The following is a 27,580-nucleotide window of genomic DNA, read 5'->3' as shown; positions in this document are numbered from 1 at the left end:
ATATTCAAGCATCATTTAATCCCCTGAATTACATCTAAGCTCGTGGAAGTGAAAATATGAAGGAGACAAATACAACTTGGGACATTTTATTAAAACTTTACATGGACAAGTCAAACAATCCATAAACATGACCAGTGTGTGCACCACACACATCAGTGGGAGATGTAGCATGGTGGTTAAGTTCAACCAAAAATAACCACTGACAATAGAATGACTATTTCAGCAGGTGGCCAAGGAAGCTGTCTGCACTGTGAATGTACAAAGAAAAAAAACTGTTGCTGATTGTCAATTACATGGATCTGAATGTTTGTGCTGCGGTTTACATTAATAGCAGCTTCAGGACATTTTCACACACAAAATCATTCATTGCTTTTATACTTGCTTTTAAAGACGCACTACAGAACTTTTGCAATTTTCTGAGTGACGAGCCCCCTATCGAAGGCTAATTCAGCATCTATCCTGTATCCTAACTGTACTGGGAGCTCTCTCCAGCCAGTAAAAGACAGTCTGATCTTGGCTCTTGTCTTATCTTATGTTGTGTCTCTTTCTCTCCTTCTTTTTCCCTCTTCCTTCAATAAAGTCTTCTTGTGTCTTCTTGGGTATTTAAAACGACCAGTGTGTTCTCGCATCATCCCAGATGAAACAGTTGCATAGTGCTGTCTCAGCCTCGGGACGCTGCTGGGCAGCTCCAGCTCCAGAAATGCACATATTAGATGTCATGGTGCCATCGAATGAGTCTGGAACGCGGAGTTTTAGGGTCAAAAAGTTCCGTAATGTGTCTTTAACTTTTTATTGTGCCTTTTATAAACGCTGCATGTGAGCAAAATACAAAGAACGGCGTAAGAGCATAACGTCAGTGTATTTAAAGCTGAGTGATCAAATCTGTGATGCACATGAGGGCCACATGGCTAGGAAATAATGCAATTATTTTTTGTGTGAAACTGTCCTGAGACTGACACTCAGTGAGAGGCCCGTCTGCTTCAAACAACCTTTTTTTTAATTATTATTTAAACATCTCTGTGATCAACACCACGACTGATGGAGATTCAGTCGCTCACTTGTTCTTATAAAGAAACAGGTTGTTTTTCTTTGAGAGAGGCTCCACACATCCGGCTGATTACTGTGTTAAGACGATGTGATTACCACATCAGAACTTTAAAAAAGTTTCAAACATGGAAAAAGTGTGAGAAGAACATTTCATTGAACACTTTGTTTGAAGCAGATTAAGATCTCATAGGAATGATCATAGGTGCTGGATAAGGCTGTTGCTCTGTCATTAGTTGGCTAAATGTGGAACAAGTCACATGGTTTCTTAAATTGTGTCGGTGTGTTGCCAGAGGCCTAAGTTTAATAAGAAACATCTGCTGGTTTTTTCTTTTTCTTTTTAAGTTTTCATCCCCTTTAACACTTTATTTTATCCTGGAAAACTTCTAAGCTCCTGCCAGTAAAACTGGAAATGAGCCAGTCTACTATTTGTGTGTATCTGCATTAACCAGGTTTAGCCACTTAATGAAAGTGCAGCAGCCCTGCTGAGTCCTGAGCTGGATTTAACATCTGCATGCAAGCTTTTACACTTGACAGTCTTAGCTGTTTGTAAACGGTTTTGACTTTTTCACACTTAAAAAAAATTATTTGTTGTGACTTTAAATCCAAAGTTGTGCTCATCAAATTCCCTGCGGTCTGGGATTGTAAAGTTTATGTACATCAGGGATGCAAGAAAGTGCAGATTAATATGAACCAATCAACTGCTTCTAATTCCAGCATAGTTTTTTTAATGCCATCTGTATGTGGTCTATACATTCAGAGAAACGATGTATGTATAAATTATGTTCAGCTTTAATGCAGCTCATCGTGTTCAGACTCTGATGAAACGGTCACAGTTTCAGTCTAACTCGCTCATCAGTTTGTGTGTAGATGCCAAACAGACAGGAGCACTTTGATATTTTAACAAAAACCACAGAAAATGACATAAACCCACCACTTTGAATAAAATAAAGAATTTTAGACATAAATCATGACTTGTGTTTTCATTTTTGTAAAGCTGAAGATACTCAGGAGGTAAATATTGAAACAGCCAAAGAAAGCTGGTAAAAATTCTGATGGGATTGGTTAAACATACAGCAGTACATTTTCTGCTACCATAACCAAAAATATTTAAATTTTTCTGTTTCTTATCACATTAAACTAAATTTTAGGTTCTAACAAAAGTCTATTTCTGCTGCATTATGGATAAAACTCATACTGTAAGACTAATAAAAAACTTTTTTAACTTATCTTGCTTTTAATCATTTTAATGTAATTTATTATTTTATTGTGATTATGTGTTGATGCCTTTTACTATTTCTAAATATCTGTAATGCCTTTGTTTTATGTAAAGCACTTTGAATTGTCCTGTACATGAAATATGCTATACAAATAAACTGCCTTGCCTAATAATCACGAGAAACTTTTAACTGAGATATAAATATACCATAAATGTGTTTGTTGTAGTTAAAACGTAATAAAACGCATCTTCTGAGGGCTTACTACATCAACTTAGAAACTTAAACCTGCTTTCTGTCAGGCAAGTTTTAATTTTTGATGATTCACAACATACACAACTTCAAATTAGTTGTGCATGCAGGTCACAGAAATAGTAAGAAATGTTGAACATAATGAAATCACTCATGCTGCACAAAACTCCAATCAACATCTTTTAAAAATATATTGCTACCTTTTTACTCGGAGTACTTTTTATGGGACTTTCTTTTAAGGGGGTAAACCTTCTTCAGAGTAAGTTTACCTGAAAATTATTTACCATCCTCTTTCCATCTGTGTTTAGCTTATGTTATGTATATTTTTGCTGAATTACATTAAATTTGGTGGTAAAACTAAAAATTTGTGTTTGCATTTCTGTGTTGTAACAATTGTTCTTGGCAATAAAACTTGGAAAATCTGTTTATTCTCTTTTTTAAAATCACGCCACAACCCACAAATGCATTTTTCTGTGAAATGTGGCACAAATAAAAAAAGAAATAAACAGGCTTTCCAGCGGTTTAAGATTTATTGCCAAAAATATTAAGAAAAAAAAATGACCAAACACAAATGTTCATACTTTTTGTGCTAAGTTTGTGTTTATGAGAGAAAAGTGTTAATATGAAGGAATATTTTGATATATCAACACGATACGGGGTAAATGAACTTTTGTGACAGTGGCTGCTGTGTTCAGTCACTGAGGTGTTGTGATATTGTCGGACACAAAGGCAGCTAGAAGCAGCAGATGTGACTCATCTCAGGTTTCACCTCTTCTGTAGTCCAGTCTATGTCCGTTTTTTGTGTCCATCCTTTTTCCAAAAAAAAAAAAAAAGGATGTTTACCTGAATTTAGAGCTTTGGTCTTTAGTATCCCAGAATCCTTTGAAAGACAAGCTTGAAATGCATTGGTATCTCCTGGTAATGTTTTCCATTGAATAAGTTACAATAAATAAATAAAAATAAATATAATGAAAAAAGTATTTAATCCTCCAAAAGCCTACTGTATGCCTGTAATTTGAGCTGACTTTCTGTCATCTGTGTGCTTATTTAAGTATTTCTTATTATTTTATTTGAAATATATAAATAAATAAAGGCAATGGAAATATAAGCCTCCAGTCTTAGCTGATCTGTTTGTGTAAGACTATCTCATTGACAACATTACTTGACCCAAACCACAAAAAAATAATATACGGCCTTGAGTCTTCATTCAAAGGTCAGTCATAATGTTTCCATGGTAACGGAGGGCCTGAGGAACACCAGTTGCTATGACAACGTTGGCTGGACCATGCTCACGTGAACCTGTAGAACGCCAGAGGTGCACCGACTGATCCTGGGAGCTGGAGTCAGACCAGATCAGACCAGAAAGTCTGAAACCTGCACTGAGATCAGGTCTGTCATTTTAATCTGGTTCTCCTGATGTCCAGGTTCTGACTTCACAGACTCGGATGCGATGTGGATTTGTGCTGACCTGAAGTCATGTGGTTCCTGGTCTGGTCCAGGCATCAGTCAGACAGTAACTGGACAAAGGAGGACGGAAACAAGCCTCTCTGGTCCGGTTCATCCTCTATGTAACCATGCTACACACAGAGAGAATTAACACATGTTTACATTCATATTTTTACAGCGAAAATTTTTAAGTTATTATAATGTAATTTACAGTTCTGCTATATAATGTGTGCAGACTGCTACTCTTATTCCTTGATGAAATACCCAGTTTACACATTTAGAAATTCCGTCATTAATGATAATCAAAATACTGCAGAATAGATTAATGGTTGTGATTAAGTCAGTGGCTTAATCATTCTTCAAATATTTTTGCATCCCATCAGTTGGAGCACCAATCAGAGTTCAGGGTGGTGATACATACCCACCAATCACTGTCCTCCTGTCCCAGGACCACTAACACTTGGCCTTCATAGAAGCTCAGCTCATCATGGTGGTCGGCCTGGCAGTCATACAGGGCCTGAGCCCTCCGACTGGCAGCCCCCCGAGGCTGATGGACACAATAATTACATTAAACATTAGGGCTATTATTATTATTATTATTGTTGTTGTTGTTGTTGTTGTTGTTGGACAAGTAATTAAACAAGGAAATACAGAATATTATTTAACTTTTAGTTTTCTTCTGCTTTTCACAGATATCATACGTGTTACTTTGGGTACTACAGGGTACATTTCACTACTTTCAATTTACTATTTTTCACTTACTCTTTTCTTGGATATGTATCATAACTGCATATTATCTCTACATTTGAATTATGTCTTTGACTTTTTGTCCATTTGCTAAAGTTTAACGGTTGTTTCGGTGTTGAAAATCTCACCAGTGATCTGCGAGGAAGTGGCTGAGGGGCAGGACCTCTGCTGTCACTTTCAAAGCTTTGAGAGCGGTGATTGGTGGGAGATCCATTGGGCTGAGCTTTACTGGCAGGATTGAGTAAATAGGAGGAGCTACTGTCACTTTCAGCCCGTCGAAAACCTCCAAGACAAATCAATATATTAAAAAAAAATGTAAGTTATTACATGGGAAGTGGGACTCATACATTTTTCAAATAAAAGGTAGCTGAACTTTTTGAGTAATTTTCAACCATTTAACTGGGATGCAGAAGTACATCAAGCATACTCAACAGTGTTCATGTCAAGTATGAAGCTATATATAAAAAAAAATGATCTGGCTAAAGCCAGTGCAATTTTTTGCAATGTAAAAAAACATCTTACAAAATATTAGGAAGAGAGTAAAAAAAACTAAAAGAATTTTTAAAATTGAGTAGACTGAAATGATTCCTGAAATTGTTTAAATATAAGTAGGGGGTTATAAAGATTAACATATAATAGATTCCATTTAATTATAAAAAAAAACTGAACTGATCATGAAATGAAAAAATATATCCAATTATATAACAAGTTTTGGGGTTGTTCTTCAGATATAAGTAATCTCCAAAGAGTTAATACTTTATGTAAAGTATTTGTAAAACATAAATAAAACAGAATGCAATGATTTAAAAAAAAAAACTCATGAACCCAAATTTCATTCCTAATAGAACATAAACAACATGTCAAATGTTTAAACAGAAGCATTTCACCAATTCATTGAAAATATTAGCTCACTTTGAATTTGATGGCAACGACACATCATAAAAAAGTTGGAACTGGGTGAAGTGTAGAAATCTTTTAACAGCAGTCTGGGAAGCGAACCTCTGCCCAGCTTACATCTGAGAGTTTTTCCATGAAACGGTAAAATGTCTCAGTTTCATCATCTGATATGTTGTTTATGCTCTATTGGAAACAAAATATAGTTTTGAGATTTGCAAATAATTTCATTTTGTTTATCCACATTTCACACAGCTTCTAACATTTTTTTAAATTGGGTTTGTACAACCTCATAATCTTAGTCTAAAACCAACAGAATCCAAAAAGATAGTGAAACATAAGTGTGAGCCTAGAAAACGCCTTGGCTTGTCCAACTGTGTATGTGATGAAAAGAAAGAAAGGACTTTATACAGAATGTTGTAAAAATGCAAAAATGATTTAGTATAAAAAAATAGAAATAAAATAACATTTTCCTGTTAGTTAAACCCAAAAACTAACCCATTCAGAGATTCTAAACACCAAAAAAAAAAAAAAACAGGATATCCCACATCAAAGAGGCCTGAAGTATCAGAACTTTTGAATATTACCATATATGATCAAAACTACTATTATTGATTATTTATGCTCCTTTCTTATATTTTCCGCTGCTCATAGTTTAAAGAGTGTGGACTCTCCCTGATAGATAACATTTATCATATGTTGAGCAGATGTCTACAGATGTGAGAGGATGTTTCTGGAGAAAAAGTACCTCTGTCTGGTCGTTCACTCAATGAGCTGAGAGGAGAAGCTGGACTGGAAAAGCACACAGACACAAACACAGAAAGAGGGAAAAAGTCAGTTTTACTAGCTGAACTCTTTAACATGTAATTTAGCTTCTCACCAGTAGAGGTCAGTATAGTTTCAGGTCAGCTCCATGCTGTATGTAAAAAAAAAAAAAAAAACTACACACCCCATCTTCTACAACTCCTGTGTATAATTGTTTACACCAAACACTCGTCAATGCATTTACACCACATAAAAATATTCATTTTTTGTATCAAATCTGTCTTAATATGTTAAGGAAGAACCCAACGTTTCGCAAAAAAAAAAAAAAAAAAAAAGAATGAACTCCGTTTAAATTCTGCTCTCACAGAACATAAAACCTCCATTATGTGACGTTGCAGTGCTCTCTTCTGTTTATTTGACCTTTTGCATGTTATGTCTGAATGAAGATTGTGCTATATTTGTGGCAAAAAATATTTTTCAGGCTTCTAACAGAAAAGAAACCCCAATCTGAAGTAGAGAAAAGGCCTGTGAGCAGAATTGACGAGATCACTGCAGCACCAACCCAACTCGACGTTACGTGTTAAGCTTTACATAGAATGTGTTTCTGTTAAAATGCTGTGTGATTATGCCAGAGATACTCACACACACTTGTTAAAGGAGGAGTCTGGACCGCTGTAGATCCTGGGACTGGTTGGCAACCCAAAATCTACACACACACACACACACAGAGTTAATAACAGTGTATTTTGACAGATTAATTGCAGTGTGTCTCTCAGATGTTACCATGCTTATTAGACTCGGAGCAGGTCCTCTTGTGTCTGATGGAAACTGGAGGGGGAGGGGTTGTTTTTCTGTTTCCTGTTATGGGAAAAAAAACCTCACCCTCTTCCTCCTCTTCTTCCTTTACTCCATCTCCTCCAGGAGGAGGAGGAGGAGGAGGAACACTGGGAACTAGGAGGTGGGAGAGAGCGTTGAAAAAATTTCCTTATTATCAGACTGAAAACATGAGGTTTTTACTTGGTTTCTCTTTTCTTGTTTTATTCTAATTTAAGGTAATACTAACTAAAAACATTAACTTCCTTCTAAAAATAGTGATAACTCTTAATAACACCCGGGCATCAGTAGTTAGAAAAAATAGAAATTTTCTGTTAAGATTAGCTGCAACATGATGCTGTCTGATAACCATGAGAGGGAAAAAAATAGTTTCTGTGAATAATAATTAGTTACTATAAGAAAATTACATCTCTCATGCAGAACAAAAAGTTATTCTGTGGAAACCTTTTATTTTCTCTCCTTTTAACGACTGGCAAGATGGAACATGAACAGGAAAGCCTAATACTAAAAGCTAATAATATTGTCTCAGAATCAGGCTATGAGCTCACCTTTGACTCGTGGCGGCAGCGGTGGAGCTGGGGAGGACGGGGGAGGAGGAGGAGGGCTGGGGGCAGAGCCAGACGGACGGCTGTGAAGCTCCATGGCCATGGCCAGCCTCCTCCCCACACTGAGAAGACCTCCACCCGGTGCTCCAGAGGAGGGTGGGGTAGATGAGGATGAGGAGGTGGACTGATTGATGTTGAAAGGACGGGATGAGAAGGAGAAGGATGGGGTGAATGCGGAAGATGATGAGGATGTGGAGCGCTCCTTCTTCATTGGACCGTTCTGGAACAGGCGATGGTTGTTCACAAGTTAGTCACACCATTAAACAGTTGCAATAAATTGTCTAAAGTCCCTGTGAAAAAGCCTGGATAGTGTTATTTACCTCAGTTTATAATAAAGATTTGCTTGCAAAAGTAACAAACATTTATATTTATACACCAATTTGCTCCAACTATACCTTTATTTCAGCAATACTGGCCATTACTTTACATGGAGAAGATTATGTGTTACAAGTTAGAGAAACATTCTTTGTCAGATTTTAGCCTGTCACAATAATTAAATCAGAGGCTAGGAGGAGTTTTGAAGATGGACATTGTTTACATGAAGATCAGCGAAGCCGTAATCAAACCATAACCATCTGACTGGCTGATGACCGCACTACTTACTGAACCACACAACATTCATTTTGGGTTGTTCGCTATTTTTTGATAAATGTAAATCCAATGAAATGCATGTTTTGCTACTGACCATTAATGTTTTTTGTTGTTAGGTAAGAAAGAAAGCATTTTGTTTGAAATCCATTTATTTATTTTTATGCTCTAAGACATCTTGAACTCTCCTTTTAAACATCCAAGCTGCATTGATAATTATGGGGTCAGCAAAGACATTTATAAGGGTAATTGTGCATCTAAGTGATATATGTTTTTAGGTGGGTCAAGGACAAATTGTATTTCCTGCAAGTTGGGATTTAGGGGTGGAAAATTAACTTATAAAAAGACAGATGCCTGCAAACTCGTAAACAGATAAATACTTAAACATTAAATTTGACTTCATGGGGTTTAAAAATCTTCAAGAGCCTACTAACTAAAATGCTTTTGGTGCTGAATGTAGACATTCAGAGACAAAAAGGAAACGTATGAATGAAAAGAAGTAAGTGAAGGCCAGTCCATATCACTTAAAAAGTCATCGTCTTGATAGAAATCAAGGTTATATGGTTAATTAATAATCTAAAACTTGAACGTTAGAATAATTAGCTCAATTCATTCAGCCAGTAACGACAATTCTTCAGAAGCAAAATGTGAATAGAAATAAAGATAAATTGATTGCAGTGACAATGCAGGACACATTTTAGCAGCAGGCAATTATTGCCACGATTAACACAATTTCTACATAATTTGCTCCCTTCACATGAATCGAGAAATTTAAAGTCAGAAATCAGACAAAAGGTGCCATGACAAAATATATATATATATAAATAAATAAATAAAAACAGCTGCTTTTAAGCAGGCACTAATTTGTCAAAGTTACCTTGTCATCAAAGTCATCATCACTGTCATACAGATCATCATGACGGAGCCTCCACTCATACTCCACATGGACGTGATGGTCAAACTGGTTGGACTGAGCCTGCTGCAGCTACACGCCAAAAAAATAAATAATAAATAAATAAAAATTAGGTTTTATTAGTTTAGTTTATTGTTATTGCAACTTTCTTTTATTATCACATTACTAATTTTCAACTGTTCTTGTTTCTCATATGCCTTTGTTTCAAATGACTTTAGTTTTTAGGGCTGAAAAGCCTTGTATCTGTCACTCAGCTGTAAACTAGTCTGAATTTCTGTCTGAAATTGATTATAAGAGTGATGATCTCACCAGCGCCTCACAGTAGCTGTGCTTCAACCGGCGACTTACATCAAGTGCGGTTTCGCCTAACTCGTTCTCTGCAGCACAGAAACAGTTTTGATAATAAACATCAAAAGACATCATTATGAGAGGCAAAATGAAGTATCTGATGTGTTTTAGGATTTCCAAATGTCTCAATCCTATTGACCCCTTTGAATTAATGGTAAATGCTATTAGACTTTTTTTTCTCTTTAATATACTGTATTTTGCAACCCGATTCATATAAGGTCTTATTTTAGTAATATTTAGGTCCTTATTAATAAAAAAAAAAAAAACAGTGAAAACAGAGTCGAGTCATTAATATCATTATATTAAATGATAAAGCAGTGTGACTGTGAAAATTATCTGACAGAACGCTCTTTTAAATCCCATTTCAACCCGTAAGACAACCTTTGAGACGAGACTTGTGTAAGCTCGGCAGTTAGCCTGGTCCGAGCAGACTTGTTCACTAGCACTAGTTACCATGGTAACTCAGATGGGACTTATTTAAGCCACACTGATGGAACCAAACTCCCACTTTGATGAGCAATAAATGTTAAATGTTGTTAAATGTTATAAATGTTATGTTGATGTCAATCAAGTAATCTGAATCTGAAAACAATAGAAAAATAAAAACAAATCCAAAAAAGATCATCTATAGAAAAACAATAAACGTAAAAAAAATGCTTCCAAAAATGTCCAGACAATCGGGCATGATGTCCTTAACAAAAAACAACAACAAAAGAACTGTTCGAGCAGAGGACATTTTTATCTTATTTTAGTTTTTAAGGTGAAAAAAGGAGGCAGGGTTTACAGTACAGTGTGTGTGTGTGTGTGTGTGTGTGTGTGTGTGTGTGTGTGTGTGTGCGTGTGTGTGTGTATTACTGATGTGCATGTTGGCTCGGGCTCTTAGCAGCAGTTTCACACAGTCACTCTTGTTGTGCAGGCAGCTGTAGTGCAGCGCTGTGTTTCCTGCCGTCGTTTGTATGTCCACATTGGAGCTGAAAAACAAACGTGCAGGTAAACACGCAGGTGTGAACATGAACACACACTGAACTGTAAAAACTCACAGTAAACTGACCAGTTCTGGGCCAGGAAGTCCAAGATGTGCAACGACGTCCTGTCAGCCAATAGGACGGCCAAATGGAGCGCCGTCTCTCCTTTCTCCTGTTGGTACAGAGAGAAAAAACACTGCTCATTGCATTTTGCTGTGTTAAAGATGTTTACTATTGTATGAACGTGTGTTTCTGTATCGCTAACTGCATTTATTAATGTATTTGTACCTATGTGTGAGTATACCTGTTTGAAACCATATATACCCCATTTTTTCTTTTTATCTCAATATATCAGCTTTTTTCTGTGTGAATGTTTATACTTGTATGTGTGTGTATACCTACAGTATGTGTCAACCTTTATGCGTCTAACTCTGTACACCTGGTATATCCCTTATGTCTGTATCTATGTACTGTATGGCCATTCTTTCTGAGTGCAGGTACATACAAGCACATTGTTTATATATGCATGTGAGTGCAGGTGTGTGTAACTTTGCATAACTGTGCACATACTTGTATGCTGGTGTATCAGTAATATACAGTACTTCTACATGAGTGTGGATCTGAGTATTAATCTGTATTAGCAACATCTAGACTTGTTTATTCTTCTGTGTGTGTGTATGTTCCTGTTATATACAACTATGTGTGTAAACATCTCTGTAAATGTGGATAGTCTTGTATGTGCGATATATTACTATTCAAAAGTTTGGACACCTACTAAGTGAAAAAAATAGGTATGGGTATTGTTGTATACCTGTATGTGTGTGTGTAGTGGCTGGCTAAGCTCCGCCTTCTGAGCGTACAGCTGAATCAGAGTGTATATGTCGCAGCTCTTGGTCGCCTCCTGCAGGCCGAGTCGCAGCGCTGCAGCAGAGCTGTGGCTCCGCCTCACAAAATGAACGTCCTGGTACTTTGATAGGATGAAGTCTTTACGCTCCCCCCTGCATGTCATACATGTACAAATATTGCATTTGTTAAAAAAGATCAAAAACACTAACTGGGAGAAACAAGCTGTTAAGTGTGTGTCTCACATGTGGCTGTGCTGTGAGGGCTTGAAAGATGGACTCAGCAGGTTCGCCTCCAGAATTTCATTAAAGCCAGAGTTGCCAACATTTCTGGCCAACTGAAAGACAGAGAACTACAGCTTATCACTACATTATTTATTATTAACCCGACAGGAAAATTTAGAAGAAATACTTCTTCAGCTTATAAAAGAAATATCAGAAGAAATCAATTAAGATTGAAATTATCAATAGAAAACTGATCATCTAACTTCATGATAAGAGAAATTCCAAGACTCTCTGTGTTACATGATGTAAGCATAATCAATTACCAGTCTAAGTTCAGTTTAGTGGAGTCAGGCCTTGAAAGAAGGCTGAGCTACAGTAGAATCTGCATCCCAGTTAAGAAGCAGAAGGATTTATTAGACCTGCCCTGGTTTCTAAATTGAAACTTGCTCTCCTTTTTATTAATCTGTTAATAACCACATGTATGAATGAGCAACTTGGCGCTGTTCGGTAACAATGTATGATTTAAATCTTCATATTGTTGGACATGGTAACATTTCTATCAATTTCAATGCAGCAGGAGTGAACAGCACCTCAGAAAAGAATTCAGCTCATAGTTCTATCCAGCTGAACACAGAATGATTTAGCTTACAAGATAAAATATCTTCTTACCAGCAGATCTGAGGTCCCCAGACTGTCCAAGCTCAAAGACTGAATCCTGGAGACGTGGACCCCCATCTCCCTGTGGATCCCTGAACACTCAATGCACGTCAGGATCCCTAAGTTTGTGGACAGCCATCCAGGGTCTCCAGACAGAGAGAATTTACACATTAAAGGCTTACAGTGAAGAAAGGTATTGCCTCTGATCTTGTGGATGTATGCAAAAATACATAATAAAAAGTCCCAATTTACTCATGTTTGCTACAAATTTTTGCTTGTGTTGCTTTCTGTCAGATGACCAGTGAATAAATCCAGCACTCATTTCAAAACCACATCTTTTGGGGCTGTGAAATTGATCAAATGGATGTTGACATGAATAGGAATGAAAAATAAAGTCAGTTAATGGAGATTACCTGGAGCTCCACAGTCACAGCAGTTATTGTTTCCTGGCATCCGGCGGATGTCTTCAGTGATGGCTCGGGTCAGATCTTCCACACTGCTTTCACCACCTCCATCCCCTTTCCCCACCCCATCTAGGGCCATGCTTAGAGCCTCCTGCTTACTGTTGCTGAGCACTGAGATCCATCTGAACATAACATTAAATTTAGAATTACACCACTTTTTTTTTTTTAAGCGCTCCATGGAAAATTGATCCTCATTAAGGAACAGCTTAATAAAAGATATCTTCCTTTATCTTTCCTATGAGTTACTTTCTTCATAAAAAGCCCATACCAACATTACCCATAAAGTCATGTAAGCCATACCCCTTTTAACTCAAATATGTAGTGTTTTTATTTTATTTTATTTTATTTTATTTTATTTATTTATTTTTGTTTGTTTTTTGGAAGAAGAATTGTTTGGCTCATTCTGAACTTTCTGACTAAATATAAAGCAGTTTCACTGCAGAAATAAAAATCCAGTAGATTTTCAAGTAAGAAGTATGTAAGAAGGCTGGCTGGCATGATAGCCTCACATTTCCAAGAACTCTGGGCAGATCCTGATCCAGAACATATTTAATGGGAAAGACGAAAGTCAGGAGCTATTGTCGGCTAAGATGTCCAGCTTTAAGTGGAGATAAGGAGCATTTAGCAGCTGGAAAGTTTGGCAATAAAACAAACCAAGACAGTCTAAGTGACGTCTTGAGCCAGTCTGTTTTTTAATGTGTTTCATTAGCTTTTCTTTTTTATATGTATATGTAATTAGTACTCCTTATGACATGCAGAAAAGTTGTTCTGTAAAAAATGAGTCCCAAAGAGGAAATTTCTGACTCACGCCACACACTCCGATTCATCCTCAGCAAGGAAATGGTAGGTCCGATTATCTGGAGGACACAGTGAGTTTTATGTAACCCAAGTATGAATACATAAGAATAATGATGTTTTGTTTCTACTTTAGTTTAACATGTAAATATCAAAGTTCATATTCTGTGAATATATTTATGATAAACAACCATAACTTGCAACTTAATCAGAAAGTCAACTATTTTTTTATTGATTTTGCACAAATATTTTTTTATGCAGACTACTCTGGAGTTACACAACATTAGTTTCATAATTAAGCGTTTAATTCTGCTTACGAGAGATGAGGTCAAAGCATTTCTTGTCTTCCACGCTGGGTTTAACCTGACAGGTGAGCAAGTTGAGTCTGGTTGGAGGTTTGTTAGGCTGAAAGAGAGGGAAAGAGGGGGGTTGGTAAAGTCAGTTAAAGCGTTTATGCAGATCAGAGTCATACTGAAAAACTGGAGAGGAAAAGCTGATGGGAGTAATTATAACCAGTAAAAGAATGATAAAAAGGCCCAATATAAATAAAAAGGACAAAATGTATTCCTCTAAAACAACATGTGACCATAACAGGTTTCCTGATTGATTGAGGAAGATCTGTGTTATTGGTATAATTGTATGTGAACACGTGTTTTAATGCAAACAAATAACTGCAAAGCAGCTATTAGCCAGAAGTTAAGAGAATGAATAAAATCAAATAAATACAGAAGAAACCAAATGGACAAGTTGTTGAAGCATTTTGTTATCATGGTAAACACTAACATGTTTCATTTATTGTCTTATTTCACTGTTTAACAATACAATATAGGAATGGCCAACATTTTTTATCTTAAATGAACACAAGTGTTTAAACCTATCTGTGATGATTTCAGGTTACTTGGAAAAAAAAGAGTAAGGCATGAATTCCATTTTTCTCAAGTTTTAAATGACAGATATGAAATACAATTTCCAAATCAAAGGTGTTTTATGGGTTCTTAACCTAATATTTATATTAATAGGAACAATATTTCCAAATACAATGTTTATGTGATTTATTGCATGTCCCACTCTGCCTTCTGTTTCTATTCAGATTAATATGACATTTGATTTGATTTCTTAAAAACACATTACATAACTCGTAGACCTTAAAACGCCACGTTTTGGACTAGTTTGATGGCACAGTGACATCTGTTGTGCAAATGCATTTCTGGAGCCGTCACTGCCAGCCCGAGGCTGAGAAACTGCACTATACAACTTTTCATCCAGGACGCTGCGTGACGTTACAGCCGAGTTTCACTTTACTCAAAGTTGCATGCTAGCAAATGGATATAAACACACCGGCCATACAGTGGCTGATTCATCAAAGAAATATAAGAAGACATTATCGGAAGAGGATAGGAAAAGAAAGTCAAACAGGGACAGAGCAAAAGATGTGACAAGAGTCAAGATAATTTTACTGGCTGTAGAGTCCTCACAGTACAGGTAGGATGCAAGATGGATGCTGAATATAGTCACCTTTTCAGTGACCCAAATATGGAGTTAGCTATTAAACATTGTACAAAATATAACATTTTTCAGGAAGGATAACATCTCCTTTTATCTCTATGCAGATGACATCCAAATTTATTTTCCTTTAAAATCTGATGTATCTGTCTCTTTGCAGCCTTTGTTTGACTGCCTAAATGAAGTTAAAGACTAGCTAACACAGAGTTTTTTTTTTTAGCCTAAATACAAAAATCAGAATGAAGTAACTGCATTTGGAAAATGCAAAAATTGGAAAAAAAAATTGCATTTGGAAAAAAAGTTAACTTGGCCCTCTTGCATCTCACTGCTCTTTAAATGCAAGAAATCTTGGAGTGGTTTTAGACAGTTCTTCTAAAATAGAGAAGCAAGTGGATTTAGTTGCCAAGTCAAGTTTTGGTGTGTGCTACTGGCATTTTCAGCAACCTGCCACTCAAGATTCACACCACAGGGTCCATGGAGTCCTTCAAATCCTGAAAACTCACTTTTTTACTTTGGCTTTTAAATCAAATTTAGTTTGAATGTCATCAAGTTTTTAGATTTTATGTTTTTATTGCTGTGTCTCTTTGTTTTTACTTTTCTTTTCATTTTATTGTTTTTTGGTTTTATGCCTCATTGTGTTGTGCTTTATCTTGTTACATCTACTTTTAAAGCACTTTGGTCAACCTGTTGTTTTAAATGTGCAATATAAATGAATTTGACGTGGACATATGATGTAAAATCTTCCTTTTGTCTCACTTTGATTGTCAGAACAGCCAGCCCAGTGTTATCCCTTTAAAAACTCACAGTAGCATGTGCAATGGTCAGGTAACAGTTCTGAACTGAACATTTCCTCTTCTGCCACATTTTCCTCAACCTGGAACACAAACAGATACAGCTTGTTTACAGTAATGACTGTTGTTATGAAAGATTAAAGTGTGTGTATGTGTGTGTATACATTTATGAGGATCAATCGGCGTGAACCCTTTTTTTTAAAGTAAATAACATTTTTTGACCAGACTTAACATTTTACTCGTCTGTGAGGGGTCATTTTTAGAACTAACTTCCTGTCACAGAACTTCAAATTTACACAAGACAAGAGATGCAGGGAGCAGGCTGGTAGAGAAACAGAATTAACCTAGTAAGTCATTAGAACAGAGGCTGCTTTGGTGAAAGTTATGACAAAAAGGAGCAAAGGATCGGACAAAAGAAAAATCTATAAAATAGTAAAGGCAAAGCAACTTTATGCAGCTCAATGTGCCTTACAGCAAACACAAATATAAACAACATTTAACAGTAAAAGATTAAAAACAACAACAAAAAAAATATTTAAAGCTACAAATCAAATTTTAAATAAAAATAAATAAAATAAATTCAGCTGCCATAAGCACAGCCAAATAAAATCATTTTCAGCCTAATCTTAAACATTGCCACATTAGTCACTTATCTCACATCTTCAGACAGACTGTTCCAGACTTTAACTGGATAGACCTGAAATACAGCCTCACCATGTGTAGTCCTGACTCTGGGAACCACCAGGAAACCACTCCCCGAGGTTCTCAGAGCATGAGATGATTCATAATGTTCTAGCATGTCAGGGACGTATCTTGGCGGTGCCAGAACATGAAAGGACTTGTACACAAGAAGAGCTGTTTTAAGTCTATTCTCTGAGTGACAGGAAGCCAGTGCAGAGCACTGCACTAAGGTGGTGGTATGTCCTGGCTCTAATCAGGACTCAAACAGCAGTATTTTGAATGTACAGCAGTTGTCTTTAAGTTTGTTTAGAGAAGCCAGTGAGCAAGCCGTTAATAACAATAATCTAATCTGCTAGAGACAAACGTGTGACTTAGTCTCTCTAAGTCAAATTTGGAAAATATTCCTTTGATTTTCAATATCTTTTTAGGTAGTACAATGCTGCTGATGTTAGTGATTTAATTTGGTTGATAAAATTAAAGTCTAAGTTTATTATTACCCACAAATTTCTAACCTGATTTTTTAGGTTTTAAAGAGAGAGTGTTGTGGCGACTTATAATACTTTTTCTTTGTTTCTGTGGGCCAAGACAATGATTGTCTGATTGTCTGAAGACATACACCTCACCTATAAGTAAAAGGACTGCTATGAGCTAGAGATGTTTCTCCACAAGATGATAAATATTATTTAAGATAACACCATTAAACATGCAGATGTTGGGGTTTGTTTAGTTGTAGTTGTTGTAAAGATGCATTAAGAATCAGAGTAGCGAAACTACTCTGATTCTTAAATTTAAGTTAATTCTTAATCTCAAGTTTTCTGGAGTAGTGAAACTCCAGAAAACTCCATTATGAGTACAGGCTGTAATAAAAACACCTCCTTAATAATTCAACACCACCTGTAAGTGCTGTACTTTATCAGTGAACGCTTGGTTCTGATAAGCAAACATGGAGACAGTATTTTAATGCTAAAGTTGGTGTAATTAAGTTCTTTTGTTTAACTATGTACTTTTTCATCTGCTCATCTTTTATCATTTTTACAAGCTTATAAATAAATTTAGGAATAAAAATTCCAGTATTATTCTGAGCATAAAACAGCTACTTTAGTTGTTTAAATTAATTATCTTTTGCATTAAATTACAAACATCATAAGTTAGATTGTAAATATGTGTGTTTACCCATCGCTCTTTTTGTAGAGGAATCCTGTTCTTTCAGTTCCATACTGTTTGTCTCCCAGCAGCTGATACATGTTGTACACCTGTTTAGGTAAAGAGTCCTACACACACAGACACACACATACACACACACGCAAAAACATATGAATCACCTGTCAAACAGTCATGTGATGTCAGTCAGTGTTAGTGTTTGTGTTTCTGACCTGCTCTGTGTGAACGACTGGCCTCAGATGATCTCTGAGAGCACACAGTTGTCTCTTCTCCTCTTCCTGACGCTGCTTCACCTGCACAAATACAAACTAAGATGCTCAAAAATACCAAATACTTTCATTACAGCCATTGCTCGGCCTGAGGAGTACATCTTAAATTCTTAATCTTTTCCTACTTTAAGGGCCTGTTTCCAATCATTTTAACATAAATGTGTGTGCTTAAATTGTGTTTTATGGGCTATTTCACATAAATAATGACCCCATAAAAGTAATTAAATAAATCCTTCTGAGTACTATGTTTGCATTGTCCTTCAATGTGTCAAAATCATCAATAGTGTAAGCTTAGATTGTCATCAAAATACTTTGACTGCAAGACAAATCTACACAACAGGATGCCAGAAGTCTGCTGAAAGTCACTGTAAATGTACCGTGCTCAGCACTCCGTTCAGCTCCTCCATGTACTGCTTCAACCTCTGAGTGGTGGAGACACATTCCTGCAGGAAACTACACACACAGATACAGTAAATGTAGCTATGTCAGTGAATTGTATGGATCATTGCCATGTGTATGTTTTTTTGAGAGGGCTCCTACTTGTTGAGACTGTGGTAGTGTTTGATGAGGTTCTGCAGCAGGTCGACTCCTCTCTTTGTCTTTATCTCGTTTACCTTGATGAGATACTGATTCAGAGAGAAAGACAAAGGAGTTGATATAGTGGACAGAGACGGCTGCACATTGTGCAAGGGAAAGTTGCTGAGTAGCAGCAGGGTAGACGGTGAAGATGTGAAGGAAAAGAACAGATAAAATACGAGGAAGGACAAAAAGCAGGAAGAGACTGGAGTCACTAACCTCGCACATGCTCAGCTGGAAGGAGCGCCTCTCTTTTTCAAGTTCCTCTGCGATTTCTCCTCCACTGACTTCGCTCCTCACCATCCCATACTGTCTCGCCAACTCCCTCTTTTCCTTCTCTACCTGCTTGCTGAACACACACAGTTTAAATTATTAATAATGACTTCTGGTAGTTTTATCACCTCTCTGCTGCTGACAGGACTTTATCCAGGTTTCTGAATTATGCAGGACATGATTTTTACATTTTAAAACATGGAACAAGGACAGCCTGGAAACCTAATGCTTGTGCACATCTGAACTTCCTCAGAAGATTGATTTGCTCATCACTCACAATCTGCTCTCATAGTCCCTCCATGCTCTGTCAAAAGGCTTCTTCAGATCCTACAGAGAGACAAAGGACAAACCAGACATCTTTAATTCTGATCATCTCTTTCTGCTCTTTATTCTAAGTGACTAAAAGTGAACACTCATATTTCAAACAATAAATATGGTCCAGGCAATATAAGAGCAGGAAAAGTCCTCACCCCTTTCACCTCTCTCAGGTCTCCTTTAACCAGAGAGTCCAGGAAGAAGTTGATGTTGTGGAGCATGCTTTTTAACTACACACACAAACCCACAGAAACACAGGTTATTTATTGTGAAATAATTTAGCAGCTGAATGGTATGAGTAACATAATGAAAAAAGTATAGATAGATAGATAGATAGATAGATAGATAGATAGATAGATAGATAGACAGACAGACAGACAGACAGACAGACAGACAGACAGACAGACAGACAGTATAAAAAGATTTTTTGGCTCATGCCACTTTAAGACCTCCAAGTGGCCTCATTTTTCTGACTAAAAAGCTGATTTGTTAAAAATTATGTAATAAGCTGTTTATTCTTTGTTTGTTTGAGCTGTTTCCAAACTTGCTACGCGTAAAAATGTCTGTTCTGCCAGCCAGGCATTGAATGAGGTTAAAGAGCAGGGGAATTTTTTGGGATTCATTTTCTTTGGTGTGTGCAAACAGAGATTTTCCAAATTTAAGTTCTGAAGCCTTTTTTCAATCTTTACAAATTCAGATTCAGAATTCTACTAAGTCTGAGTTTGTTTGTAGTGGAGTAGTTTTTTCCGTTAAGCCCAGAATAATTTAATCTACTGAAATCACTTGTTTGACAATGGTTTTTAGTAGATCCATGAGACTGCAGCCAACCTTCCTGGACGTGGCCGCAGGAGGAAAACTGATGACAAATCAAAGAGACAGATAATACGAACGGTAACAAAAGAGCCCAGAAAAACTTCTAAAGAGATTACGGGTGAACTTCAAGCTCAAGGAAAATCAGTGTCAGATCGCACCATCCGTCATTGTTTGAACCAAAGTGGACTTAATGGGAGACGATCAAGGAGGACACCATTGTTGAAAACAAATCATAAAAAAGCCAGAGTGGAATTTGCCAAACTACATGTTGACAAGCCACAAAGCTTCTGGGAGAATGTCCTATGGACAGATGAGACAAAAATGGAACTTTTTGCCAAGGCACATCAGCTCTATGTTTACAAATGGAAAAATGAAGCATATGAAGAAAAGAACACCGTCCCTACTGTGAAACATGGAGGAGACTCTGTTATGTTCTGGAGCTGCTTTGCTGCATCTGGCACAGGGTGTCTTGAATCTGTGCAGGTACAATAAAATCTCAAGACTATCAAGAGATTCTAGAGAGAAATGTGCTGGCCAGTGTCAGAAAGTTTAGTTTCAGTCGCAGGTTCTGGGTTCTGCAACAGGACAATGACCCAAAACACACAGATAAAAACACCCAAGAATGGCTAAGAGGAAAACACTGGACTATTCTAAAGTGGCCTTCTATGAGCCCTGACCTAAATCCTATTGAAAATCTTTGGAAGGAGACGAAACATGCCGACTGGAAAAGACACCCTTCAAACCTGAGACAAGTGGAGCAGTTTGCTTATGAGGAGTGGACCAAAATACCTGCTGAGAGGTGCAGAAGTCTCATTGACAGTTACAGGAATCGTTGGATTGCAGTGATTGCCTCAAAAGGTTGTGTAACAAATTATTAAGTTAAGGGTACCATAATTTTTCTCCAGGCCTGTTTCATGAGTTTATTTTTTTAAATAATTCTGTTGAAGCCTGGCTGAAAAGCAATGTCTGACTTTCACTGTTTAAATTTCATAGAATTTTTATTTATTATTACTTTTGTCAGATTCAAGTTATGTGACCATTGTGAGTTTTTCTTTCATTAACCGAAGGGTACCAACAATTTTGTCTACATCTGTTACACTGGACCTCTGTGATGTTGTGCTGCTGTCACTCACCAGGTTTTTCATTGGAGAGACAAGTTCTTTAGAAAAGTCCGCCAAGCGGCAGAAGGCAGAACCAACCTCCGTCTCTCCATTTGAGTGACAGTTGACTGCGAGCTTCTCCATGGAGTTGATGTACTGCTCCAGGTGAGACACGTGGTCTGACAAAGAAACAGTGATAGTTAAGGGATGACTCTACATCTGTGTGTGTCTGTGCATTTCTGTGTGCATGTATTTATCTGTACCTTGTCCTGATGTGTACTTGGCTTTTGCAGCTTTCTTCATTTTCTGTAACACCAACCGGTCACTGTCCAGAGCCTGAAAAACACACACATTAACGATAAGTGAGGTAATCAACTGTGTGCATGAGTGTATCTGTGCATAAAGAGACACCTGCTGACTCAACACACACACAGAGGACAAGCTTTGTTTTCTGACAAAAGACTGCTACATTCCTTTCTGTGTGAACCATCATTTCATCAGTCAAAATCTCCACATGAGGCAGCTCGGTGTAGATACTGCTGTTTGAACTACAGCTTCAGAAAAATGTGTTACTTTAAGTAGTTCATACTAAAATGTAATGGAGACCTGAGTCTTATGTCAAACATAAAGCAATTAGGGGAAAGATTACTGCAGACGCAACTTATGAACTTTAATATCATCAGACAAGAGAGAATGTCAGATGACCCTGTTCTTGTGCTCCTGCTTCTCACAAATACCAAATAGATGCAATGCACGACAAACATTACCAAACAAAGTAGAATCATACAAAAAACTGCTTGTCTTTAAAAGTGCATCAATGTACTGTAAATTTCCAGGTATTGCTGAAAACAATGATATTTGATATTGTGGTCACTATAATTTAAATGCAATAGCATGAGTGTCTCGAGTTAGAAATATTGTTCAAAGCACGATCTGTTTGGGAAAGCTATGATAATGCTTTGCTTTCTACGACATGAAAGTTTTCTTGATCATTACATACACTAATAAATGATTGCACCAGAGATGGTTTGTCATATTAGGAAAAGCAACTGTAAATATATGTATAAAATAGATGTATACCCCCCATTTGTTGCAAAAAGAAATGATAGCTCTCATAAAACATTTAATGGGAATAACATTTCAGCAGACATGATTTCATGTAACAAAAACAAGGTTTAATTAAAAAAAAATGTTCTCATAAAAGCTGTCATTTACAAATTTACAGTTTTACTTAAATGTAGCACCAGCTTGTCCGATGTAGATTAACTTGCATCCTTATTAATAATAACCCCTCCAACTTTGCTTCACTACTACTAAATAACAATAGCAAAGAAAAATAATGGTGCATAATCTGCTGCCAGGGTAACATATGCCGAATCTGTGGGGGGTACATAGTGAGGGCCGGGGGCAGTTTGAGTCTGTTTTTCAGGCTATTCTTCGGGTCAATAACTCCACTGCGGTTTTAGGGAGGGGGGATCCTGCTGTCTGCTGATTTAAAGAGTATCCCCATCCAAATACACAGACCTCCCACAGCAGTAGAGCTGCTGCTCAAATTGTTTACAACTTATTGGAAACTAACAGATAATAAACCACAGGAAATTAAGGAAATTTGTTCTACCAGACAAAAAAATTCTCACATCCAAGTAAACTGTTTTAACAACTTTCTTCACATATTACATTTCAGATAGCCCCAATGCATAAAGAGGTGCTGGAGAGACTTTAGCAAAGTGTGCAAAGTATAATTAAACCTCCCTTCACATAAATCAGTTCTCTGAATTTTAAATGCCAAAGAATATTTTAATTTAGTACCTTGTCAATAATAAAACAAAACAAAGCAAAACAAGCTGGACTCAAGCAAAGTAACAGTTATGTCTCAGTTCCTTAATCCATTTGTATAGAATCACAGATGATAGAGGATCTGTTTGAGATGTATGGCCATATATGATTCAACCAGCAGTTTAATATCCCAGAGGAAGAAATTTCCTGGACATTCCTAGTTGCTCAGAAGAGCTCATACATCTTCATTTTGCTCCATCAAATCAGATTTTTCTCCAGTGATATTTTTTGGGGGAAGTTTCTGTTTCAAGCTTGGATCTTTCCTGAGCTGTTTTATTATTAGATCATTTTCACTAGCCCATTTGAGGCTTAACTAGGTTTTCTTTATAATGATGTTTAACACTGACCCATCTGCAATGTGTTGATGGTTCCTGACTACACCAGCTCTCCCAGATGTTTTTCTAAATAAACAAACATTCAATATTTAAATCATTTCAATGAAGGTAAGCAAATTTCTTAAAATTTGCTTTTATCTTTTGCCACATTTGCACAAAATCTTTTTTTTTATTATTATTATTATTAAAATTTCACTGCTACAGTAATAATTCAGTAACTTCTCTGGCAAGATCGGTTAATTGCACAAGTTTACCTACAAGCTAACCAGGAATCTACTACTCTGGTCCTTGAGCGCCAAGGTCCTGCAGGTTTTAGATGTTTTCCCAAGTGTTGTGCAGAATTTGACAGCAAGTTTTTGGATCCATTTATTTTGAATAAGATGTTCTGGAGCAGCAAAGCATCTAAAACCTGTAGAACAATGGCCCCAGAGGACAAGAGAAGCTAAAGTATTGCTGCATACATTTGCTTCTGAAGTTGAAAATGTTGTTCCATTTTGGAGGACCGCCTTCCAAGAAACAAGTTAAATACTATGAAAGATTTTCTCACTGACCTTATTAGAGATACAGATTACCAAGATGTTGTGTTGTCTTTAATACAAATATTAAAGCTGTTATATTTTGTCAATATCATCTATTTTTGAGCTTGTGACCACATGTTTGACAATGAATTTTACTGTAAAAATGAAAACTTACAGCAAATGTATGGAACAAACATAGCATCAATGACATTAAAATGTACCATTGTTAGCTAGCTAGCATTCATTGAGGGAAGTGGATGTTAGCTTTATTATATGTTCTGTTTGATAGTCACTTTCATTCACTAACTAGCCAGAATAGATATAGGTGAGGGTGAAAAATATTTAGTGTTGCAAACTGAATTGTAAGTTAACTCAGCACTTTCACATGCTTGTGATTTTTATAGATGTGATTACCTCATGTGGAGGGCATCCACATAAACTCAAGTTGTGAACATGATGAACACATCCCATGTGAAGGCACCATGAGTGCAGCATCTTGTTACACATTTAGCACTACATGTAACCATGGTTGTCAGTAGTCTTCCATTCAAACTACCATGCAATATAATGAACTAACATGAATTAATATACTAATATACAACAGAGACATGAAACAGCCTCAGTATAACAACATGACGATACTTCGTGATAAGTATGATTAACTATCTTAAACACTTTTTAAAGAATATTTGTTGAAAATCTGTAGCTTTGGTGCTATAGGCCTGCATCACAGTTTACTGTAATTGGGATCAGAATCCCATTCCAAAGTAATTATAGTTATGGATTTCTCCATCCAACTTTTCTTAGCCTCATCACTTATATTTCTAAGGTTAAGAAAGGAGCTTAAGAAAAGACAGCAGGAGGTCGTCTTTCTAATGGTTTGATCATATCAATCAACTCACACTGGATATTCTTACATCCCGGTTCCCAAAAGAAACCCCATCTTATCTGACTGCCATCTTTGCTGGCCTGAGTAGGCACCTCCCCACATTACACATCTGTCTGGCGTAAATTCAAGAAGGCTTTCCATTGGCTAAAAGAATTGACCTCCTGGTGGGCAGGATGAGTCATTGATGTTTGTTTTCTGGTAAATGGAAAATTCTAAAATGCCACACTTGTCAAAAACAATGGATTTGGACGTATGTATCATAAAACAATGGTCCAGATATTAGTATATGGAGACATTAAATGGATGACGTATTATATTAAACAAACAAATGAATAAATAAAAATTTTCTCAGTTCACAGTACACATAAAACCTAAAACAAGGACTTGAGATTCCTATACTTAAATTCAAACCACCGCCTTAAACGTCAGTTGTAACAAAACAAATTTTTTATTTCCTGATGGTTTTGTTTTTGTTGTTGTTTTGTTTTTGATTGTTTTTTGTTTGTTTGTTTGTTTGATTGATTGTTTTTTTGTTTTTATTTTGTGTAAAATAAGTACACTTTGTCCTTTTATATAATTATAACTAATATATAGGAAAGACATTTAATAAATCAGGAAATTAAGAATAAATTCAGTCTGAAAAGGGATGCCGAGATGCTTGTACACAACTGTCAGCCTGGACTTGGAATCAAATCTAAAAATGTGTACACTTCAGGCAGAGAGTATTTTGTAGATATGCAGATGTTCATCAATGGCCATGCGCATGCTGGCAAATGCTGACACTGATAACTGATTAAATCTCAGCACATGTTCACAGTGGGCAGAGCTCTGATAAGCTGTTGCATGATGTCACCATACTTCATGCACCAAGAAAAATGATACAACTGCAGTTTTTCCCACTCTGACAGGTGCAACAGTACTGAAGAGAAATGGAATTGTATATTTCCTGCTTCTTGTATAGATGTGTAGCCCTTGGAGTTGCATACCTACATGACATTAATGTACCTTGTAGGAGAAAGGGTGAAACATGCTGATAACAGCACTAAATTTAACATAGCATAGCTAACTGCACACAAAGAAACTAGGAGGACAGGTACAAAATGAGGACTGGATGAGGAAGGGGCATAGACCACAATGACTGCTGAATACATCCTCATTTCTGACTGCCCCCCACCCTCTCACCTCCCTCTGTAATGACTGACCTCCTCCAGCAGGTAGACGGTGTTCCTACAGCTGGTCATCTTGGAGGTAAAGGAGGAGGTGGTGGGGGAGCTCCAGTCCTCCTGAACCTCCTGCACGAATTCCGAAACCGAAACGCACTCCGGCATAGTGCTCCTCTCAACCCCCGTACACAGTGGACAGGACCGGGACAATCAAATGTAGTCTGGGACAAACAGTTCAGCTCCACACAAAAGACTAAAAACACCAGCTGAGTCACCGGTTTGTATTATAAACAAAAGAATATTAATAATTTTAAATATACCCCGTTAAAAAGGTTAAATAGTCCATTCGGCATTGTGTCCATTCCTCCAAATCAACATAGCCGAAAGAAAAATGAGTGAGAAAACAGATGTAGGCTACTATAATTAAAGAGCTGCTCAGTAAATCTTCCGTCAGTGTGACTGAACTGCAGCATCTAAACGCCTCTTTTCTCTGAACAAAAGGTGATTTAATCCAGCAGGAAATTAAAACCCAGCAGCAAAAACTTTACAAAAATCATCTAACTGGAAAAAAAACTGTGGTTTACTGATGAATAAAAGCTAACGAGACTCAGTCGGGGAGCGTCTTCATTCAGAAAAAAGATTTAAAAAAAAATCCACTAACGCACCCGGGTCCACCGGCTGACAAAGAGCGGAGGTGCTGCTCGGAGAACCAAAGCCAACGGGACACCGGGAACGGGTTCAGGTAAAAGGATATTAACGGTCTCTGCTTTCTCGTGAAGCCACAGCGTCATGTCTTTTCACCACCGCCTCATTTTCTTTATGCTCCTTTTGATTCTTTATTAAACCGCATGGAGAGGCGCGTTCACGATGAGCAGCGGTGGAGCCCTCTGCTGCGGTGACGCGCACTGCTGACCGAGCCCAGCGGTAGACTGAAACACGCACCATCACACCAGCTTTAATTTTAGCTTTAACATTGACAAAGCTTCTTATTCTGAGTTTAAACAGATTTGAAACATAAAGTCAAGATAGTTATTATTCAACAACTTCAAGTTTCTTCACAGCTCTGAATTTGGACTTTAGTCACAATGCTTTATCTTCCATCTTTTTTTAATAATTTTAAAAAATTATATTTAAAAATGAAACTCTCCCACTACCCACCCTCCATCTCCCCTGGGTGGGATGGATAACTGACCAGAAGTTCAGGTGTCTATTGGAGCCACTTCTTTAGTGTGGGGGACACGCCCCTAAGTGCTCTGATGACCATGGGCACTACTCCTACCATCACCTTCTAGGCTTTCTCCAGCTCGTCCATGGTATTTCTCAAGTTTCTCGTGTTCCTTTTTCCTGATATTTTCATCATTCAGGATGGCTACATCGATCACTATGGCTTTCCTTTGCTACCCATGATCACAATGTCCAATTAGTTGGCCATTACCATTTTGTCAGTGTCTATTTGGAGGGCTCACAGGATCTTAGCCCTCTCATTCTCCATCACCTTAGTAGGTGTTTCCCATTGACATCCCTAGGGTCACACCTAGGTGTACACTTTGCTAGCTATTGGTTATGGCTTTCCATATATTGTTTTCCAACCAGTATCTTACACCCTGCTGTCATGTGCTGGATTGTTTCAGGGCCCTCTTTGCACAGCCTGCACTTGGTTGTGTTGTGTTATGTTGTGGTAGATCTGGACCTCTATTGTGCTTGTGCTCAAGGGTTGCTCCTGTGCTGCCATGATTCAATGTATTCTCACCAGAAA

The 27,580-nt window shown here is 37.2% G+C and overlaps 1 protein-coding gene across 2 annotated transcripts; it reads right to left on the bottom strand.

The window, feature by feature from the left end:
* Positions 1 to 72: 72 nt before the first annotated feature.
* On the bottom strand, positions 73 to 26,656 carry unm_sa1614 (un-named sa1614). Of its 2 annotated transcripts, none has more exons than XM_041979681.1 (28): positions 25,864 to 26,656; positions 21,347 to 21,419; positions 21,117 to 21,262; positions 19,326 to 19,400; positions 19,133 to 19,182; positions 18,802 to 18,931; positions 18,547 to 18,632; positions 18,384 to 18,459; positions 17,950 to 18,030; positions 17,750 to 17,847; positions 15,909 to 15,978; positions 13,919 to 14,006; positions 13,615 to 13,663; positions 12,756 to 12,928; positions 12,355 to 12,488; positions 11,707 to 11,813; positions 11,430 to 11,616; positions 10,705 to 10,790; positions 10,509 to 10,624; positions 9,615 to 9,682; positions 9,270 to 9,377; positions 7,748 to 8,024; positions 7,149 to 7,316; positions 7,008 to 7,071; positions 6,349 to 6,392; positions 4,835 to 4,989; positions 4,381 to 4,506; positions 73 to 4,090 (listed from the first exon to the last, which is right to left on the bottom strand). In XM_041979681.1, the coding sequence occupies exons 1-28, from the start codon at positions 25,987 to 25,989 to the stop codon at positions 4,016 to 4,018; spliced, it is 3,036 nt and encodes a 1,011-aa protein (XP_041835615.1). In that variant the 5' UTR covers positions 25,990 to 26,656; the 3' UTR covers positions 73 to 4,015. The 2 variants fall into 2 exon arrangements, with proteins under 2 accessions (XP_041835615.1, XP_041835616.1); XM_041979682.1 differs by having other exon boundaries at positions 11,707 to 11,798.
* Positions 26,657 to 27,580: the final 924 nt, after the last annotated feature.

This window comes from Melanotaenia boesemani, chromosome 3 (genome assembly GCF_017639745.1).
Source record: "Melanotaenia boesemani isolate fMelBoe1 chromosome 3, fMelBoe1.pri, whole genome shotgun sequence".
Classification (NCBI taxonomy): Eukaryota; Metazoa; Chordata; class Actinopteri; order Atheriniformes; family Melanotaeniidae; genus Melanotaenia; species Melanotaenia boesemani.
The sequence above is the reverse complement of the archived record's forward strand: the minus strand, read 5'-3'. Positions and strand labels throughout refer to the sequence as shown.

Coding starts and splice junctions, on each gene's coding strand:
- unm_sa1614 (XM_041979681.1), bottom strand. CDS start 25,989: ATGCCGGAGTGCGTTTCGGTTTCGGAATTCGTGCAGGAGGTTCAGGAG. Junction 19,401..21,116: donor TCTCTCCAATGAAAAACCTG/GTGAGTGACAGC, acceptor TTGTGTGTGTAG/TTAAAAAGCATGCTCCACAA. Junction 9,683..10,508: donor CCGAGCCAACATGCACATCA/GTAATACACACA, acceptor TCTGTGCTGCAG/AGAACGAGTTAGGCGAAACC.